This window comes from Aquila chrysaetos, chromosome 2, assembly GCF_900496995.4.
Source record: "Aquila chrysaetos chrysaetos chromosome 2, bAquChr1.4, whole genome shotgun sequence".
Taxonomy (NCBI): Eukaryota; Metazoa; Chordata; class Aves; order Accipitriformes; family Accipitridae; genus Aquila; species Aquila chrysaetos.
In genome coordinates this window covers 39,048,339-39,065,994 of record NC_044005.1, presented here as the reverse complement: position 1 = coordinate 39,065,994, position 17,656 = coordinate 39,048,339, and the positions used below count along the sequence as shown (strand labels likewise).

Below are 17,656 nucleotides of genomic sequence, written 5' to 3'. Positions count from 1 at the left end.
GCAGCAGTAAAAAAAGACCAACAAAAAAAATCCACAAAACACAAACCTCCCTTCAAACTAAAATAGACCAAAAGCTTTTCTTCTTGCTCAAGAATTGTTGCCTGTGTCACAATGATGAATGCTATCAGCTCATTCTTTTTTTTTTTTCCACTGTGCAGATAATGTGAGGCTCTGCAATGCTTGTAGCTGTAAAATCAACTGCCTATTGCCTGCTTTAAAAAAGGCGGGGGTGGGGAGAAATAACTTGTACCCTGTGAATCAAACAAAAAGTGTCTTGACTCTGGCATGCCCTCAGACATTACATCATCACTCAGCCTTTTCTGTTGACATTACACTGGTATAGGAGAGTTTCAGGAATGCACTGCTCACGGTACTGCAGACTGCTCCAACTCCCTATAAAGTTAGAACCTTCATTATGCTGAAGTCTGTGTGCTAAGTAGCCCTGGTTAGGGACAACCCAGTTTTTAGCAGGACAGAATTATTACATGAATGTAACCCTTCCAAGAACAGGATTAGCTGCATAGGTGCCAGGGGTCTTACATGGTTCTGCATTGCCTTTGTAAAGAAATAGAACTTTTCTTCTGTGTTCTTCTTTGTGTCATCTAACTTAAAGGCCATTTATCTCAGGAAGTGCTACTTATCAATGTCTAGCTTTAAAAACTAAAAGGGAGAAAGGGAATTATTCTTCTAAAGAATATATTGTAAGTTTCCTGTGTACAGAAGACTTAATGAATAGTAGCTTATTGCAGTCAGCATTTCTTAATATATGAAAAAGCACTCAGTGTGCAAATATGTTGCTGTGCTTGGATAAAAAGAAAATCAAATGTCTTACTCTGTCTTAAATTGGCTTCTTCCAAGAGTTACTGATTAGGTTGTACTTTGTTTTTTACTTAATTTAAATGGCAGTTTAATTCCCAGCTATATGCATAACATTACATATATATAAAATACATTCATGAGTAATTTATCTGGTTATGAATTTCTTCCTCATCGCTTTTGGTAATTGACACGGGAGGGTCATACTGAAAATGTCTCTTCAGAGTCAGGGTCTTTACAGAAGGGGCTGGGAGTTTTCTTTAACCCTTCTTATTCTGATCACCTCTTCCCCCATTCCCTGGGGCATCCTGCCAGCCACATTTCTTGTCTCCCTTCTCTAGTGCATTCCTCTAAGCCCTTGGGGGAGGTTTTTCGACCTCTGGACAGTAATGCATTAGCCCAAAGGGACCCATACTGAAGCTAAATTCTGGTGGAGTGGAATCCTGACTCAGGAGACCTTGAGGTTTGCAGGCTTCATGTTTCTCATAGTGGATCACAGGAGACCTGCACTTCAGTAGCATCCCTTGCACGACTGGGGAGAGGGAAGGGAGAGTGAGCAGGAATGCACTGCTAAAAATGACACACAATGGGTGCTGCCCTGACAGTGTTTCTTGTTGAACTGTTAAAACTAGGCCTTGTCTAGATACTGAAAAAGCGACTATGAATTCTGGAGGATTTTGACTAATAGAATATTTGGTTTAATGTGTATTTGAAAAAGTAAGTAACAGATGGCTGAAGAAGACAAAAGAGAGCAATTGGGGTTCATGCAGTTTCAGGCCTGTGCAGTAGAGTCCCCTTCATATGCTCAGATAAACTTGTTGTTCCTTTCTTCGGAATGTAATAGGAATATTTTTCCCTGCCATAGAAATCCACAGTAAGGGTTTCTAAGTTGCTTTTGTTCATGAATAAAATTACTGTTATGGCCTTTCTGCATGGCAAAAAGGCAGCTGTAAAAATGTTGATGGATCATTCCCGATGATGCTTCCGTAAGCATTTAAAACTGCCACACACAGAGTTGGCTGCTTATAAGATTAGGGATTTAGGGAGTAGGAATACAAATTTTTGGCTTTGAATTTTATGTACTAGAAGCAATTTGTGTTTCTCCAGTCTGCTGTGTCACAGCTTTTCTTTTTCCAGTTCATGAGATAGGCATGCTTCTTACTGAGGAACAAAGTTTCTGTTGTGAAAAGCCTTTAGATGTACCTGCTTGATTCTCAGGCTGAGATGGAAAACTTTTAAGCTCTTTTTTGTGCCAGTTTCAACCTTCCTGAAAAAGTCTCAAACAGTACCAGTTGCAAGCTGCTGTCCTGGCTAGTATGAAGAAAGATGGCTGCTTTCAAAGCAACTGTGTTTCTTAATACCACAACGCTGTGAGCCCTAGTTGTAGATTACTCTTTACGTTTGTTAAATATTGCACAAAAGATATGATTTGCGCTCCAGAATTTATTACAAAGCAGAAGATAAAAGAATGTTTAGGTATCCTTGCAAAACACATTTCAGAAATAGCTTTCCCAGTTACATCTCTTCTTACTTTAGGTTTTGTCATTGAGAGACAGCAGCAAGAGGTTAATAGCCTGCACAGGTGACTGCTCTTTACCTCTTCCCGATCCTGCACCCTGGTTAATTGCCTTGGGGACAGGAACTTAGTTGGTAACAGTGAGAGCTCCTGAAAGGAGAAGGGGCAGCCACTCTGACAAGGGTTGCAGACTGAGGGTACAAACAAGGTAGTATGCCATTGAGAGGGAAGGTCCTGTACTTTACTTGGGCTGCACTGGCACCCACCTGACCCCTACAGAAGCTGGTTGAAATACATAAATGAGAAGAAATATATTGAATGACTGTTGTGATTTGTATGGGATTTTACTGTTCTAGCTCCTGAACCAGATCACTGCTGTATCACAAGCACTGATGTTGGCACAAGGGATGTAGGTGGGAACATACCTACCGAGGAAGTCAGCAGATGATCATTAGAGCAGATTTTCAAGCTGTACTCAGTGGGAACTTTATACTAAAAGCCTAGATTCATCAGCATAAAGGTAAAAGCCCGACAGAGAGATCAGGAATCACAAAGAGATGGAAATACTTGACCAAGTGACTGTTGTTTATTCCTTAATTGTTTAAGGAAAGGAAAGGAGTGCTCTGCTGTGTGGGAGATCCTGCTTTTTTCTTTTATTCCTCTGATATTGCCCGACTCAAACAAGCTTTATTATCTTGCCTATTCCTTGTTTGTTTGCTTCTTGTTGCTTTTTGAATAGGAAAAAGTCTTTTTCTCCTCCATAGATGTGTCCTTACCTTGTTTCCCCTTTGGTCAGTGGGTACTCTAACAATATAAAGATGATTTGAAGACAAATCTGTGTGTTTTCTACCTGCAGGAAATGCAGAATTAACAATAAATTCTGATCAAATGGTAAATTAAGTATCAGTCATTCTTTAAAAATGGAGAGAATAGCAGGGGAAGTCTCATTTATAAGGAAGATATGTAGAGCAGTCTTGGCATCACAAAAGGCCCAGAAGCAGCTATAAAAAAAAAAAAATTTGGTTGTGTTCTGTCAAACATTTTTCATGCAAAATATGTAATGTATAGCAAGACCTGTGTTCATGGTTGTGATATTTTATATATCTTATTTTATATATTTTATATATATACAAGCACACACACAAATATATATGTGCACATGAGGTGACCTTTCTTACTTTTTGCTTTTATTTATTTATAATTTGCTTTCTTATCCCCTTTGAAATAGTTCCATGAGAAGCAGATGGTGGTGATATCATTGGGATTTTGTTGGGTTCTAGGATGAGTTCCCATTTGTGTTTCCTGATGTTTAGTAGGGGCGTGTAATTGTGGTACTGCTTTGCTCTCAGTGGCTACTTACAGGGTGTGTCTCTTTCCTCTGTGTGACTGCCTGTTTGTAAGAGAATATTTCTAGGCAGTCCATAGTTCTGGAACCCTCAGGTCCTCTGTCAAATTTGAAGTTGGCCATTAGGCTTGAAACTTCCTGGAGATGGATTGATGCCACAAAGAACAAAATAGCATAAGCCCTGTTTCCTTAGGAAACCTTTCCTCCTTGGAAATATACACAGTTTTTATGTTCTTTGTGTATATGGATTCCTTCTCCAAAGTGCTGATTGCTATGAATTTCAATCTTTTTTGGACAAATAATTGATGTTTTTCAGACTTCAGTGATGCTTTATATCAAACTGTGGTTTCCTCAGTGCATATCCCACCAGAGAGATGTGCACAGCAGCTCTTCTCATACGTTCAAGAGGAGTTAAGACTTCAGCCTAGCAGACTGCCACCAATCCAGATCCTTTTATCTGTTGTCGTAGGAAAAAAAGCAAAAGTCTACACCCCGCCCATGAGTTGTATTATGTTACAGGCAATATATGGAGGGACTGTACATTCTGCCTCTTAAAGGAGCTGTGCAAAGCACCAGCACAACTGTTTCAAATTTGGATGCCTCTGTACTTCTTCCCCAGCGTGTGGATTTTGCATTACTTCAAGAAGCTAAGGGACAGCTCACTAAAAGCCCGAGAAAAATTCTGTCTACTCTTTTTTGCCCCAAGTTTCATTGGCCCCTCTGAGGAAAGAACAGACATGCTCAAGTGAGTGGGAATTGAGATTTAAGAAGTTTAGTCTCTTTCAGAGCTGACTTGTTAGTAAAGCTGTAAGCAGTAGCATGGAATTTGAGTCTTTCTAACAAGCATTTTACTGTTAGTAACTTAGCAGCAATCACTTTTCAAATGGTTATCATCTCTGTACCATTACCCATGGTCTCATTCATCCATTTATAATTACATGGTGATGGTGCTTTTTGGTTTGTGCTTTTAAGACAAATTCTCCCACATTCTTCTTGTTCTCTGCTATATTAGTAGGGCCATTCAAAAGACTTGCTGATACTTTGGAAAAATGATCCATGTCTGCTGGATCAAAAAGCTTAAAAATGTCTCTGATACAGGTCATAAGAGGAAATTTTATGGAAACGGGAAATGTGGATGTTGGAAAGTGTAAAATAAGGTTTGATTTAGATACAATTTTATTGAAATACTCCATATTCAGTAGCACCTGAGGAAATGTAGCTTGTGGGATTTTGAAAGCTTTCAAAGTGGCAGCAACAAGAACAGAAATACCCCAGAGTGGTAGTACTCTGCAAAATGCAATGCTAATGCTACTGTTAGGAGACTATAGCAGCAGCAAAGATCTCCCATTTATTTATATCAACTGCTGTAATTTCCTTGGGGAGAGAGAAAATGAGAAGAGTTACAGTGGAATGAGTGGGGAGCACTAGTCCGAAATCATTCTGCCAGATTCCTGATCATAGTTCATTTTAAGCATTTTACGCGTACTTGAAGCTCAGACTGAATTTGTGTTTTCTCCAGCAGCAGACTCTAACCACGCCTGAGAGTTTTCTTCCTTCTAAGGCAAACTTCTGAATCAGCAGCTTGTAGTCATCTGGAAGCCTTTTCCTGTCATTGTTGCTAACAGCTAGACATAGAAGCTGATTATTCCCTTCTAAAAAAACTCCAATATTAATTATTAGCAACTGTTTTTCTGTCTAATCTCATGTTCATGTGAATATTGTGAATGTTGATTTCCGAAGTCCTGGTCAGATACAGCAGCAAAAATGCAGACAATGAAACAGGTGGTTTTAATATTGGTCTCTCCTCCCAGACATCTGAGCTTCTCGCACAGTGTCTGGTCTGATTCAGAATTCAGCACTGCACTGGTTCTTGAGGTTATGTTCTGCTTGGAGTTTGTCTTTTGGTGGGGAGGGGGGTGGGGAGGGCAGGAGGAGGGAGAGTGCACACTGTCTTAGCCATTTGCTTGTCTCTGTGAATGCACGTTTTTGCCTCTCACTGGCTTGCCTCTGTGATTTGGTTATCTGGGCTTTTGTTCTTAAAGGGAGCGAGTAAAAGGTCCTCTGCTAGGAAATACGTTTTGCACATCCCCTCAGGACCAAAAATCCTTGGCCACAATTAAAGTGGAGTCTAAGCATATGCAGCATGACATTCTTTCATCTACCCCACCCCAACCCCTTCTTTTTCTTTCCTTTCTGTTCCTTCCTTTTAAGAAGTCTACTTCATTCCCTCAGGATTTCAGCCTTATTAAGTAGGGCTTGGTGCACTTCATAGCAATTATTTCTTTGAATTTTCTAGTAGTAGGGACTGACTTTTGCATTTTCTCAATCCTTATTCTCCAACTTTCAGCTAGTGTGGAAAACTATTGGCTTATTGTTATACTAATAATGAATACATCAAAGAAAAATTTTCACAGATGATCATATAAATGTCCTAGTAATGTCAGTCCAGCTGTGCTCTTCAGAGGCCTTGGGTTCTCATCGTCTTGTGCAGAGAGTACTAACTGGAACTGAGTTTCTTTTTCAAATGTCATGTAAGAGGTGTGTTTCTGGCTTTAGCAGCTTGGGTGTCTGCTCTTGAAGCTTCAGCTGACACATCTTTCTTGCAACAGCTGCAGTCATGAAGTTATGCTTCTGGCAGTCTCTTGGTTTCCAGCTGAAAAGCCATGTTCTACTTCTCAGACCGCTAGCACCTCGTCTTACAGAAAAGGACAAAAGGAATGCTTTTGGGGATTCAATTCTACATTGTGAGAACAGCAAGAAAACGTACCCCAGAGGTATCCTAACAGGGAAAGAGAGTGGAAAACAATGCTGGCTGCTAAGGTGGTGGCAGTGGAATGGCAGAGATAAGAAATAGTTGGATATTTTGTGGAATGTGATCTATTTCTGATAATTATTGGCAGAGCTAACTATCGAAATAGAATTTAAATTTTATATAAAAGTTCACAACTTGCAGCCCATTGCTTACATCATCAAACTTGTGTAGATGACTTTATCAATAAATGCTTTTGGCAGTTACTGATGGCTGTCTCAGTTGCAAGATTAAACCTGTAAGTACTTCTTCAGAACAGCTCAGATCCTGAGCTGAGCTTTGTTCTGTGACTAGACATAAATTGCAATGTAGATGCTCTATTCATTCCTACTTACTTTCTCTTAATTTGCTCCGTAATACTTTGACTAAGTGTATTTGATTGGTGTGAATTAGGCTAGGTCATTAGGCTAGAAAACAGTAATGAAGCGAAGGACTTCATGGTGCTTTTAAGTAGGTAGGAACTATCTCAATTAGAGATAGTTGGGTTGAATATCTCTGCCATTGGAGGTATTCAAAAGCCATCTGGACGTGGTCCTGGGCAGTCGACTCTAGGTGACCCTGCTTGAGCAGGGTGGTTGGACCAGATGACCTCTGGAGGTTCCTTCCAGCCTTAGCCATTCTATGATTCTGTGAACTACTTTAAAATACTTCGCTAATTTCTTTCTTTAAATTCCCCAAATTGTGACCACATGAATTTATGCAAGTCCATGTGCTGAACTGCTGCTTATGCCTCTGCCTATGTGGCCTAAGTTTGTCTACCTATTGGAGTTTTCATGAAGCTGTGATGTGTGGTGGAGTGTAAAAGTTTCAGGTGGGCATTTTCCTGATGCTGGCCACCTCTCCCCCCCTTCCCACCCCTCAACCCAAAAACCAACCCCAATCCACCAAGACAATTATTTCCCTTTTTACTTTGGTAATCTTTGAAAAAATTGAATCAGAAGAGAGCTCTAGAGGTCATCTGACTTAAGCTGCTTCTCAGAGCAGAACATCTTCAAAGTCAGATCAGGTTGCTCAGGGGAATTGTCCAGGTAAATTTCAGATTTGTAAGGGTGGAGATTCCACCGCCTTTCTGGGGCCAAGTTGCAGTGTTTGTTATGCTCCTCCTGAACATGCTTTTCCTTTGTGCTCAGCTGGAATTTCTCTTTCCGTGTGTTGTGACTGTTGCTTCCTGCACATCTACTGCATGCCTCTGGAAAGAATCTGTCCCCAGCTGCTCTGTATTCCTTCAGACAGTGGGACACTGTTGAGGTCTACTCTGTCCCTTCATTTTCTCTTCTTCTGGCTAAATAAGGCCAGTTCCCTTAGCTTTTCCTCGCAGGTCACATGCCTTCAGCCCAAGTGGCCTTCCTCCACTCTCTGTCCAATTCATTAGTGTCACTCTTGTATTGGGGGACCCAAACTGGACACAATATTCCAGGTGTGGCCTCAAAAGTGCCAGGTAAAGGGAATAATCGCTTGTCTTGACCTCCAGGTGACACTCTTGATAGTGCAGTCAAATTGCCATTAGCCCACATCACTGCAAAGGCATTCTAAATTTTGCTGTGTCCAAAGCAAGACAGAGTATACTCAGATCAGCAGTCTTTGCAGGTGGTATGTTTTTTTTCAGTGCGCAGTGATACACCAGATTTCCTAGACGATTGGCCATTGAGTCTTACAGGATACACAGTGTGTTCCTCTGCAAATCAGTTTGGAAGCTGATTTGAAGAGTCTCACAGACACTTCGTTCCTGCATGTATATTAATGTGTTTTTTCTGTTGTGTGCCTGGTGCAGGATATCTGAAATCTGTCACTTTGGGGCCTTTCATTGTTGATAGGTTTGTTTGATTTATGACGTGAAGTGCTAAATGACTCTTACATTGAGGAGTTGTTAGAACTTGTTTGGTTTAAAAAAAAAGGGGGGGGGGGGGGCATAATGGCCATAAATTCAAGATACTGAGCTTTCTAGCTGCTTTAGAAGTCTCCATTTTTCCCCACATGTCCTAGGCAAACCAGTTGCTGCTTCAACCACACAATTAGGTAATAGATACTAACAATTGGCAACATCTTTATAACTAAGTAAGACTTTTTTTTCCTTGTAGCATTTCTTGTGTAACAAAACATATTAGAGGTGCTTTCTTTCTGATTGCTGGGAGGTTGCCTATATGAGCCCTAGTCTGTGTAGTTTTGGCACAGTGGCTTAGCCTGCTGTGGGCTAACATTTATGAGCAGTCAAATGAAAGGGAAGCACATATTCCTGGCACTGTCAGGTCAGTTTGGCAGAGGTAAGCTGCCTAAGTGCTTGAACACGTTGGCTTGTAGAAATAACTTTCTGGCTTGGAGAGGATGGGTCTATAAGTGATGCAGAACTAGTGTGCACAAGCTTTCAAAGGAACTTTTGTTTGATCACTGCTTCTTATCTGTCAGAAAATGAGCAGAATTGCATTCATAAGTGCTTACTCACATCCTACATCCTTAAAAATAAGAGAAAAAAGAATGGTTGGATTGTGATGGTAGGAAACCAGAGAAGGGATTTTAGTGGTTGGTTATTGCATTTCTGCGGCTGGAAACTTCCAAATACTGCATGAACATAATTAGCATTGCAAATAGAATATATGCAAATTTATAGCAGTTTTCTCAGTGTTAGTGTATATTTTTTTGTTTATTTGCTTCTCAGTCCTGTGTCATTCCAGGACTTGTCTCCTCACTGCTTGGTGTTACTTTGTCTGATGAGTTTGTGTCTCTGGAGAGTGAAAGACAGAAACCAGTTACACTTGAGCCAAACAAAACAGAATTTGTCTCCTATCAAAGGTTAGAAAAGGGACAAACTTGCTCCATTTCTTCTTTTTCTCCCTTCCCTCTACCCTAACAATAAAATGAAAAACCCAATTTCTTGACTGTATTGAGCCTTAAGGGGGTTGAGGGCTAGAGATTTACACTGTCTACACCAGTGTAACTGGAATTGGAATCTGCCCTTGGTTCCACTACATGTCATCTTATATCTAATTTGGGAGAGAATAAATGACAGGGAGTACAGTTTATTGGAGAAGAGGTATTTGAAGACAAGGCACAGTTTGCGGCCTCACATAACTGAGACATGTAAGCTTTTTACCATGTCAAATGTCACCTGTCATTCCAGTGCGTGTTTGTAGTATATTAAGCTACTTCAAATTATATATTGCCTACACTTCTGTACAATAAAGAGATTGCTTATCGTTCATGCACTGTTGAAAAAGGGCAGCCTTCCATCTCTTCAGGCTAACTATAACCAGGAAAAAAAATGAACAGTATGATAAACATGGGTTTTTTTAAACCACTTGAGACTTGCTGACAGTGTATATTTAGCTTTGGTTTTGTTCAATGTTCAAGATTATCCTCAGTGACTGACTTTTGATAGTCTGAGTAGACAGATGAGCCAGACATGTTGTGCTTGTGTGTAATGGACATGCTAGCTCTCTTCTTAGGTATGTGTTTGTTGGAGTTTTCCTCGGTAGTTCAGGAGATGAGAAAAAAGAATTAAAGACTTTGACATTAAAAAAAAACAGAGTTGCAGGCTGCAAGATATGAGAGTTTGATCTAGGCAGGCTTGTATTAAAGCCAAACGAAATCCATAGCCTTATTTAGCAAAGAAAACATACAGTTTGGGCAGTAGGCATTAGATACATGAAGCATGCTTTTGAATTTTGGTCTGTTCATATGCATGCAACGTTTTTGTGCTGGTACCCCACCCCCATTTAAGGGTAAGTTGATCAGTGAGGTGCAAAGAACGGTACAAATTATCTTGTTTTCCTCATTTTTGGTTTGGAGAAACTAGATCAACAATAAAGTACATAATTCATGTGATACTTTGTGGTAAACTGCTTTTATTTTTATTCCTAACAGTACATCCTTTCAGGCTCTGATGACTTCAATTTGTATATGTGGAGGATTCCTCCAGATCCAGAAGCAGGTAAGCTTTGTTGTTTTGGAATTTGGGGGAGGGGGACCAGTTGTCTGACAAATATTTGTTTGGTTTTTTGAAAAATTGCTGTTCTCAGCCTCTGAATCTAGAGTAATTCTGATGAAAGCTGGATGGCAAGAGTTTACAAATGCCTAATCCAGTCTCTGGATAGCAATGGCCAATGCCATTTGAATCTTTTACCGTACTGATTTTCTTTTTGTTTCTCTTCTATAATGAACATTTAAATCTTCTAGATGAACTGATGAAGAGAAGGAGGAGCTGTGGCTGGAGCAGGGTGTGTCTCTTCCCTCTTGTCTACCAACTCTGCTGCTTCTAAGCTGATCTGAGTTCAGTGAAGAACTTAGAATCTGTTACTAAGAAACTTCATCTCATAACGAAGCTTGCAGCTTAAAGTGGTGCTGGGTTCACAGGCTGCTCCTTACAGCTCCAGTGCATTGGCCTCTTTTCCCCTCTTTCTTTCCTCTTACACCAAAACTCTCCCACTGATTTCTAATGCAGAGCAGTTATGCTCTTTTACTTTCTAGGTGGAGGAGCATTATCAGCTGGTGGAAATGACCAGTTTCGACTCATTTCTGACCGTTTTCCATGCTGGGGCAGACATGCTAAGCAAATAGCACTAGCTCAGCTCTGTGTGAAAGTATAAGAGAGGGGCATTAGAGTAAAGAAAAGCAGCAATGTGTGTGGGATGTAACAGTAGTGTTGTAGATGCCACAGTTGGTCGGTGCCTAATTTGATATCATCTAGTATCATGTAGGGTTTGGCAGTATGACACACTAAGCTATACAATGTCAGCATCTCTCTTCTGTTGAAACGAATTGCTGTGCTCTTTTAGAAGGGTGTTGAATCTTGATTGAAGGACTCAAGACTTTAGGAAACATACTACTGTTTCTTTTTTAATGGCTCTGACAGTTTAAACTGTACATTTTAGTCATATTAAGTACAACTGAGTGCTATCCTGTGGTCTCAAGTGCTTTAGCAATAGTGAGAGCAAATTACAAGCTGCATTAGAGGTAAAATGAAAATATTTTGTTTCATTTTCAAAGGCTGTTAATCACAGCTGTGTAATCCACAGCTGAGAGGATGGCTAGCCTCTAAAAGGTTGGCTAATGGCAGGGTTTTGAGGAAAATACCATTCTAATTTTGGATTGCTTATTTAACCATTTGATGTTGCAGTCCAGAAGTCCTGAAGTTGGTCCTGCTAAATATACCAGCACCTTGGCCTTCTATCTTTGTGTAGGGTTTATAGAGGCTTCTCCCTACTTTCCTTTTAATTTGTATGATTTGCTTTTACATTTGACACTGTGTTACTATTACTTATAGAATTTCCTCTTGGTTAAAACAAAAGTTACATACATTTAAATTAGTTATTTATCTGTAAGTTTTTGTGTGTGGACTGTAGAATTACATTTTATGCGTGTTACTATACTTGTCCTGCCTCATTTGTAAATTAAGGATCTGAGATTTTGTGTTTATCTGGCTCTTGAAAACTTTTTTCCCAGGCAGCTGCAGATGACAGACTTTTTATCTGGGACCTTTGCACAAAGAGTGATTAGCTAGAAATAAAACAATGTCATATGTGTTTTGGTCAGCTTTTCTTGGTTTTGGTTCTTGTAACTTGAGGAAGGGCATCAGTAAACTTGCAACATTTCAGTTACAAAATTGATTACTTAATGTCAATTGCCCTCAGTGGTTGCTTAATGGGATCAGAAGATCCTGTAGTAGGAAGGTGCATGTCTTAGTCTTTTGTAACTTGCGTAGTTCCCTTATTGAAACAGTTTAGCGAAGCTCAGGAGCTTTGTTTTATTAGACCTAAAGATTGAGCTTCTGTGGCAAATAACTCATTGGCCATCCACATCACCTGTGACAGGCTTATTGAAGCTCCTTTCTTCATTCAGCTCTTCTTGAAGGGTTGTGCCTGTTCTGAATGTGACGAAACAGCCTTTCTTAAATCTCATCCTGTGATTCAGAATAATTGTTCAGCTAGAGAGATTGCTGTACTTCCTTTTGGAGAAAGAGTCTTGTTGTAGGGATGTGGAGACCTTGGAAGGCTTCTGCTCCAATGGAAAACTGCTTGTTCTCATGTTCTAGCTTCAAATAGGAGTGTCTTTGGGTCTGTGATCTGAGGGGGTGGAATGTGGTCCTTCATTTAAAATACTGTACAAACTAGACAGGATGATGTAATAGCCTGTACTGTTGGTTGGTATTTTACATAAAAATATCTCTAACTGATTTCTGCCTTCCAGTTGAATTCAGACATTGTGTTGCTATAAATATTTATGATACAACTCCCTTAAATTATATCAGCTGTTTGTAAATAGCAACTTTTTTGCAAGCATAAATCTTCTTACAGAGCAGCATCCTTAATGACAACTCTGAAATAGATTATTTTGCTTAAGTAGAGGTGCAGCAAGTACTAGCTATCTAATGATTAGCAACATTACCACACAAAAGATGAAGTGGGAAGGAACCCACCAGTCAGACAATTGCAAACATATTTCACGTTGGAGGAATGCGGTTACCTGTGTTGGTGTTTTGCCATGGAAATGGAACAAATTCTGCTGTTTTTTTGCAAATAATCATAATTTAGAGGTGTCCTCACAGTAGGTTGCATTGGGTCATTCCCCCTCAGCTGGAAACGCTGCCAGTGCTTTTGTCCGTCCAATTATTAGACAGGATTTACTTGGGGGCAGGGAAGTCTGTGAAAAAAGGTATTTCCTAAATTGCTTAGGAAACTATTGCTTGAAGAGTTTATTGGCTGTCTCCCTCCACAATCTTAGATTATTCTGAATAGGCCAGGATTTCCTTTGCCAGAAAGTTGGTTGCTTTTTTACCACCTTTTGTCCTTTTTTGAGGATGGAATAGTTTGCTCATTTTTCCACTTTCTTCTCCATCCAAGTACTACCCAGCTTTCCACTGTGCTTCAGAAGTAATTGCTGATTGTCTTGGTGAATTTGTTAGCCAATTTCCTCTTCAAAGTATATATCCTAGTTTTCTTCAGAGCCAGAGTTTCTAGCAAAATTAATACATTAGTCTGGCAGAAGAAAAGCAGTCCTAAGTTTCCACAGCTTTTACTTGACTCCAAGGCAAGCTAGAAGTGAGAAGAGACATTAGCCCTACCTGACCTGCCCAGCAAGACTTAAGTCATATAAGACTGAAGCGCTTGTATGTTAAGCACTTCAGGCAGTATTTAAACCTAACTCCTATAAACATGGTCTCTTAGCTGGTAAAGAATCCCTGTTCAAGACAGAACCTGACATGTCTTGTGGGGTAGTGGGGTAATAGAGGGCTTAGGAGACCAAATGTTTTGCAAAATGGAATGTACATTCCTCACCCACAACTCTGAATCATCTTTGCAACTCAGAGCTTGTCTCTTGCTTTTGAAATATTACTCAAAGATGCTATGGGATATGATATTTATTTGCAATTGAGAAGACAGTTGGGGATCCTTCAGTTTACGTGAGCAAGCTGTCACCAGCCTTCTAAAAAATTCACTAAATCAGAACAGCAAACTGCATTTCAAAATCTCTTTTTAATTCTGTCTTTGACTGTAACTGCTAGCAAGAAAAGGCCTGTCATTGTGGTCCAGTTACTAAACTAATTGCACCAATTTTCAGCAGAACTGATGCAATTTTTCTTCCCTTTTTTTCTCCTCATTGGTCATTGTAAATGCAGACACCTCTTTAGGCTTAAGAATTCAGCAACAGATCTTTTCACAACATTTGAACAGGGTTATCTCATTGGAGACAGCTTGTGGTTTAAGTTCTCAAAATTCCAGGCTGATAAGTGAAGATGAATAATAGATGATTAAGTGTTTCTTAATGTCTTTAGCTATTTTTGAGATATTTATATATGGGCACACATGCATATATGCATAGCACTTGGGTTGGGGTGGGGGGAAGCCATCTGGCCCAATGGGGAGCATGCTCTGGAAGGTTTGTATTTTTTAAAAAATTGATTTTTCTGAGGTTTGGTCTTGGGTTCTAAACTGTTTTACTCTTAGGACTGTAGTTTGTCTCTTCCTTCAGGTCAGTGTTGACCATGGTGTGCTTTGGAACAGTTGTTTGATTATCACAGCAAGTGGTGGGGCAGTGTAGAAGAGGTTCTTGTGTTCAGTGGAATTTAGACTGTTTTGTGTGTCATGTGGATTGTAATACCAGAAACCTGTGGAAGTGTCCTGGGTAGATGGCATCTATCAGAAAACAAGGCAGTGTTGGGTGCTTTGTAGTGCTGTAGCCAAGTGGAAGAAGATTCAGCACCCATGAGCGTTTCTCTAACCTGCCTTAGCATGTTTAATATCTAATTTAGCACTAGAAAGCTGAAGATAGCACTGAGCACTGGGAGAGGCTGAAGAAGCCTTAGCCCCCAGCAACTAGCCATCTGATTGTACCAAAGCTCTTTCCTCTTTATTGTATTGAATGTGTTTGCAGCTACCAGTAGAAAATAAATGCACAGGTAAGCAGTTTTCACACCTCCATTTAAAAAAAAAAACAACCTAGCTGTCGGTTGTGTGATAATTTCACTTACTTTATTCTCTTTACGTTTAGAAAACATAGTTGTTGGTACTTCGCATGATTCCAGTAACATTGTAAAAACCATTGCAACCTATGCAGTTAAACACCGAAAAAGCAATCTCTCTCAGACCAGGAGAGGAGACAGAGTGGGAAGGGTGTGCCAAAGTTTATTTCTATAGTAATTTTGTCTTAGCTTTCATATTGTTTTCAGTTCTACTGGTGATAGCAACGGTGGGAGGTTTGGTATAGATAAGGCGTAGATAGATATGGCAGATATTTAGCAGCAACAAAAGAAGGGAGAAAATATACATCCAGAAATAGCCACTACCACTACAGCTGTCTGCGTATTCTTTAGATGTTTAAATATGAATTTTTTCTTTGGCTTTTGGAACCTCTGTGGAAGTACAAGACCATCACGGGGCTGATTCTAGGTGTAGGCTAGGCAAAGTGAGTGATTGCATGGAAGAGCAGGTTGCCTGAGGCAGGTGCTAATGCCAGCCCACTGCTCCCTGTGCTTATGCTAAAGCTCTGGAAGGCCGTGCTGATCCTTTCACCTGGCCTGGGAGGTGGAGGGTGGGTTCGAAAGTGACAAAGGAAGCAGTCTGAGCATGGAGTTGGAGCTGCTTTCTTACAGGGAGACGCTTCATTTCGCTTTCTCTTGTAGCAGCAGAAGTACTAAGCCAGAGTCCCCTAGTGCCTCCTCCAAACTGTCTCCTCTTGCCATGCCAGGAGAAGAAAGGATCTTGGCCAGCCCTTGCTGTTCTCACCCCATATTTGATGTGACCAAAGTCAGTTTTGCCTGTGCTGCTGAGAAACCTTGAAGTTGTTCTGGCTGCTGCCAGAGCTGTAGTCAGATCCCTGATCCCACAGGAAGGGATGCTGCAGAGCCCTGTGCTCTCAGGGCAAGAGTGCTTGTGTTTAAATCTAGGTTCTCTACAGATGGGCCTCTGAGGAGCAAAGCCATCTGCTGGCATGCATTGTACGAAACAAATACAGGTGTGTGAGTGACCAGAGAGTCTTTTTAAGGAGTCTAAACATAATCTGCTGCACTGAAGGCAGAGGCCCTATATGCTGTGCATATTTGCTTGCCAAACTATGGTATCTCTTCTTCCATTAGCACATCGTGACCTCATAGGATTCAAATGCAGGGCAGTGGCCTACAGTCTAAATGTGTCCTGTATTATTATTAATGAAAACTAAATTAATTTTAAATGAGCTTTCTACTGTAGTGCCAAGTACTATAGTGGAATGGTATGCTATGGCACACTCGCAGCAGCTGCAAATATCTGGTCCTTCTCAGGAGTTTTCAGCACTTTGAGTAATTTACAAGGCTTGTATGAAGTTATGCGTTAGTCTGTGGAACGTCTTTCTACCTTATATGAACAACCAGTGGGACTTCTTTTTCAGTGTCCTAGATAGAAAGGACTTCTTAATGAGGTCATTTAATTCTTCTGTTACAGAGCCAGTGGAGGATTGTTCCTTATCCCAGCAAGTTCTCTGGCACTTTGGCAGGTTTTTTTTTAAATGTTTGGAGCAGAGCTTCCATTCGTTTAGAGACTGTTCTACATTCTTACAGAATTTCTGCACTAGGGCACTTTTCCTAATAATCTATCACTTCCCTTTTTTCCTTATTCTTCAAGTAATTCATTCTTCTGGGTTTTTTTTGAACACTGCTACGTGTTGTAGAACTTGTGCATGGGAAGTCAGATTGCTGTCCAAATATCTCGCTCTCTTTCATTATGATTTACTAGTGGTTTTTAAAATGTTTTGGTATGTACCATCCAGCATGTTCTCAATATGTGAAATATTAACTCATTTTCATAAATATTTGCAAAACCGTGTAATTAACAAGGATTTCATTAGCATAATATTTAAAACATAAAATAATAAAGCAAACCAAGAAGTAGTCACTTTAGCAACATAGTAGACATCACTACTTCAAAGCATTGTATTATTCCTTCCTTCTGTCTCTGTCAGAGCCTGTAGATAGGCCTTGTGTTGCAACGGCATTCTTGTCAAACGTGTGTAGGGGAACTCTGTTTTAAAATGTACACTTCAGATTTAGCCTTTTATAAGTTATTTCTTCCAGCCAGTTAGATTTGATAGTAGGATATTAGTTAAACAATTTTTGAGACTTTGTATTGCTCCTCTTTGGAGCACTTATTTGCAGGATGTAGAGGAAGAGGGATTTTCTTGACATTTCACTTTGTGTATCAAATAAGCAGATCAAAAAAACATTGACCAGCACAGCTAGAACGCTAAACCACTACTCAGAACTGTCTTTAAGCATAGCAATTTTTGGAAAGTATTGCAAAACCAGCTAGTGTATCTCCATCTCTTCCCTCCAGTAGTTAGAGGTTAGAAAGTTAGAAACCTTCTAAAATCGGCATAATCAGCCTCTGAAAACTTTTAAAAAAAATATTATTAATAAACATATATGTAAGCTAATGGCCTATGTATAAACACTGCTTGTACACATGGTAACTATCTAAGAATATAAAAGCTGCCATGCTAAAACACTTGCAGGACCTGTGCATGCCACTAAATTCAAAAGCAAACAAACAACACCCCCATCCCCTAAAAAGAATCCCAAATCTCAAAAGCAAAATTTGAATGTTGTTGGGATAGCAGAGGTCAATTCTGTTGGAACAATACAAATAAAAATACCAGTTCAAGTGAAGACAGCAAAAAGAAATAGAAATTATTACATGCAAAAAAGGAA

General features: G+C 39.9%; 1 protein-coding gene across 4 annotated transcripts in view; it reads left to right on the top strand.

The window, feature by feature from the left end:
• DCAF5 (DDB1 and CUL4 associated factor 5) overlaps positions 1 to 17,656 on the top strand; it is a 76,943-nt gene that overhangs the window by 46,537 nt on the left and 12,750 nt on the right. For all 4 annotated transcript variants that reach the window (XM_030007405.2, XM_030007409.2, XM_030007410.2 and 1 more), the window contains exon 7: positions 10,345 to 10,411. In XM_030007405.2, the coding sequence (XP_029863265.1) occupies positions 10,345 to 10,411 (67 nt within the window). The remainder of the gene's footprint in view (positions 1 to 10,344; positions 10,412 to 17,656) is intronic.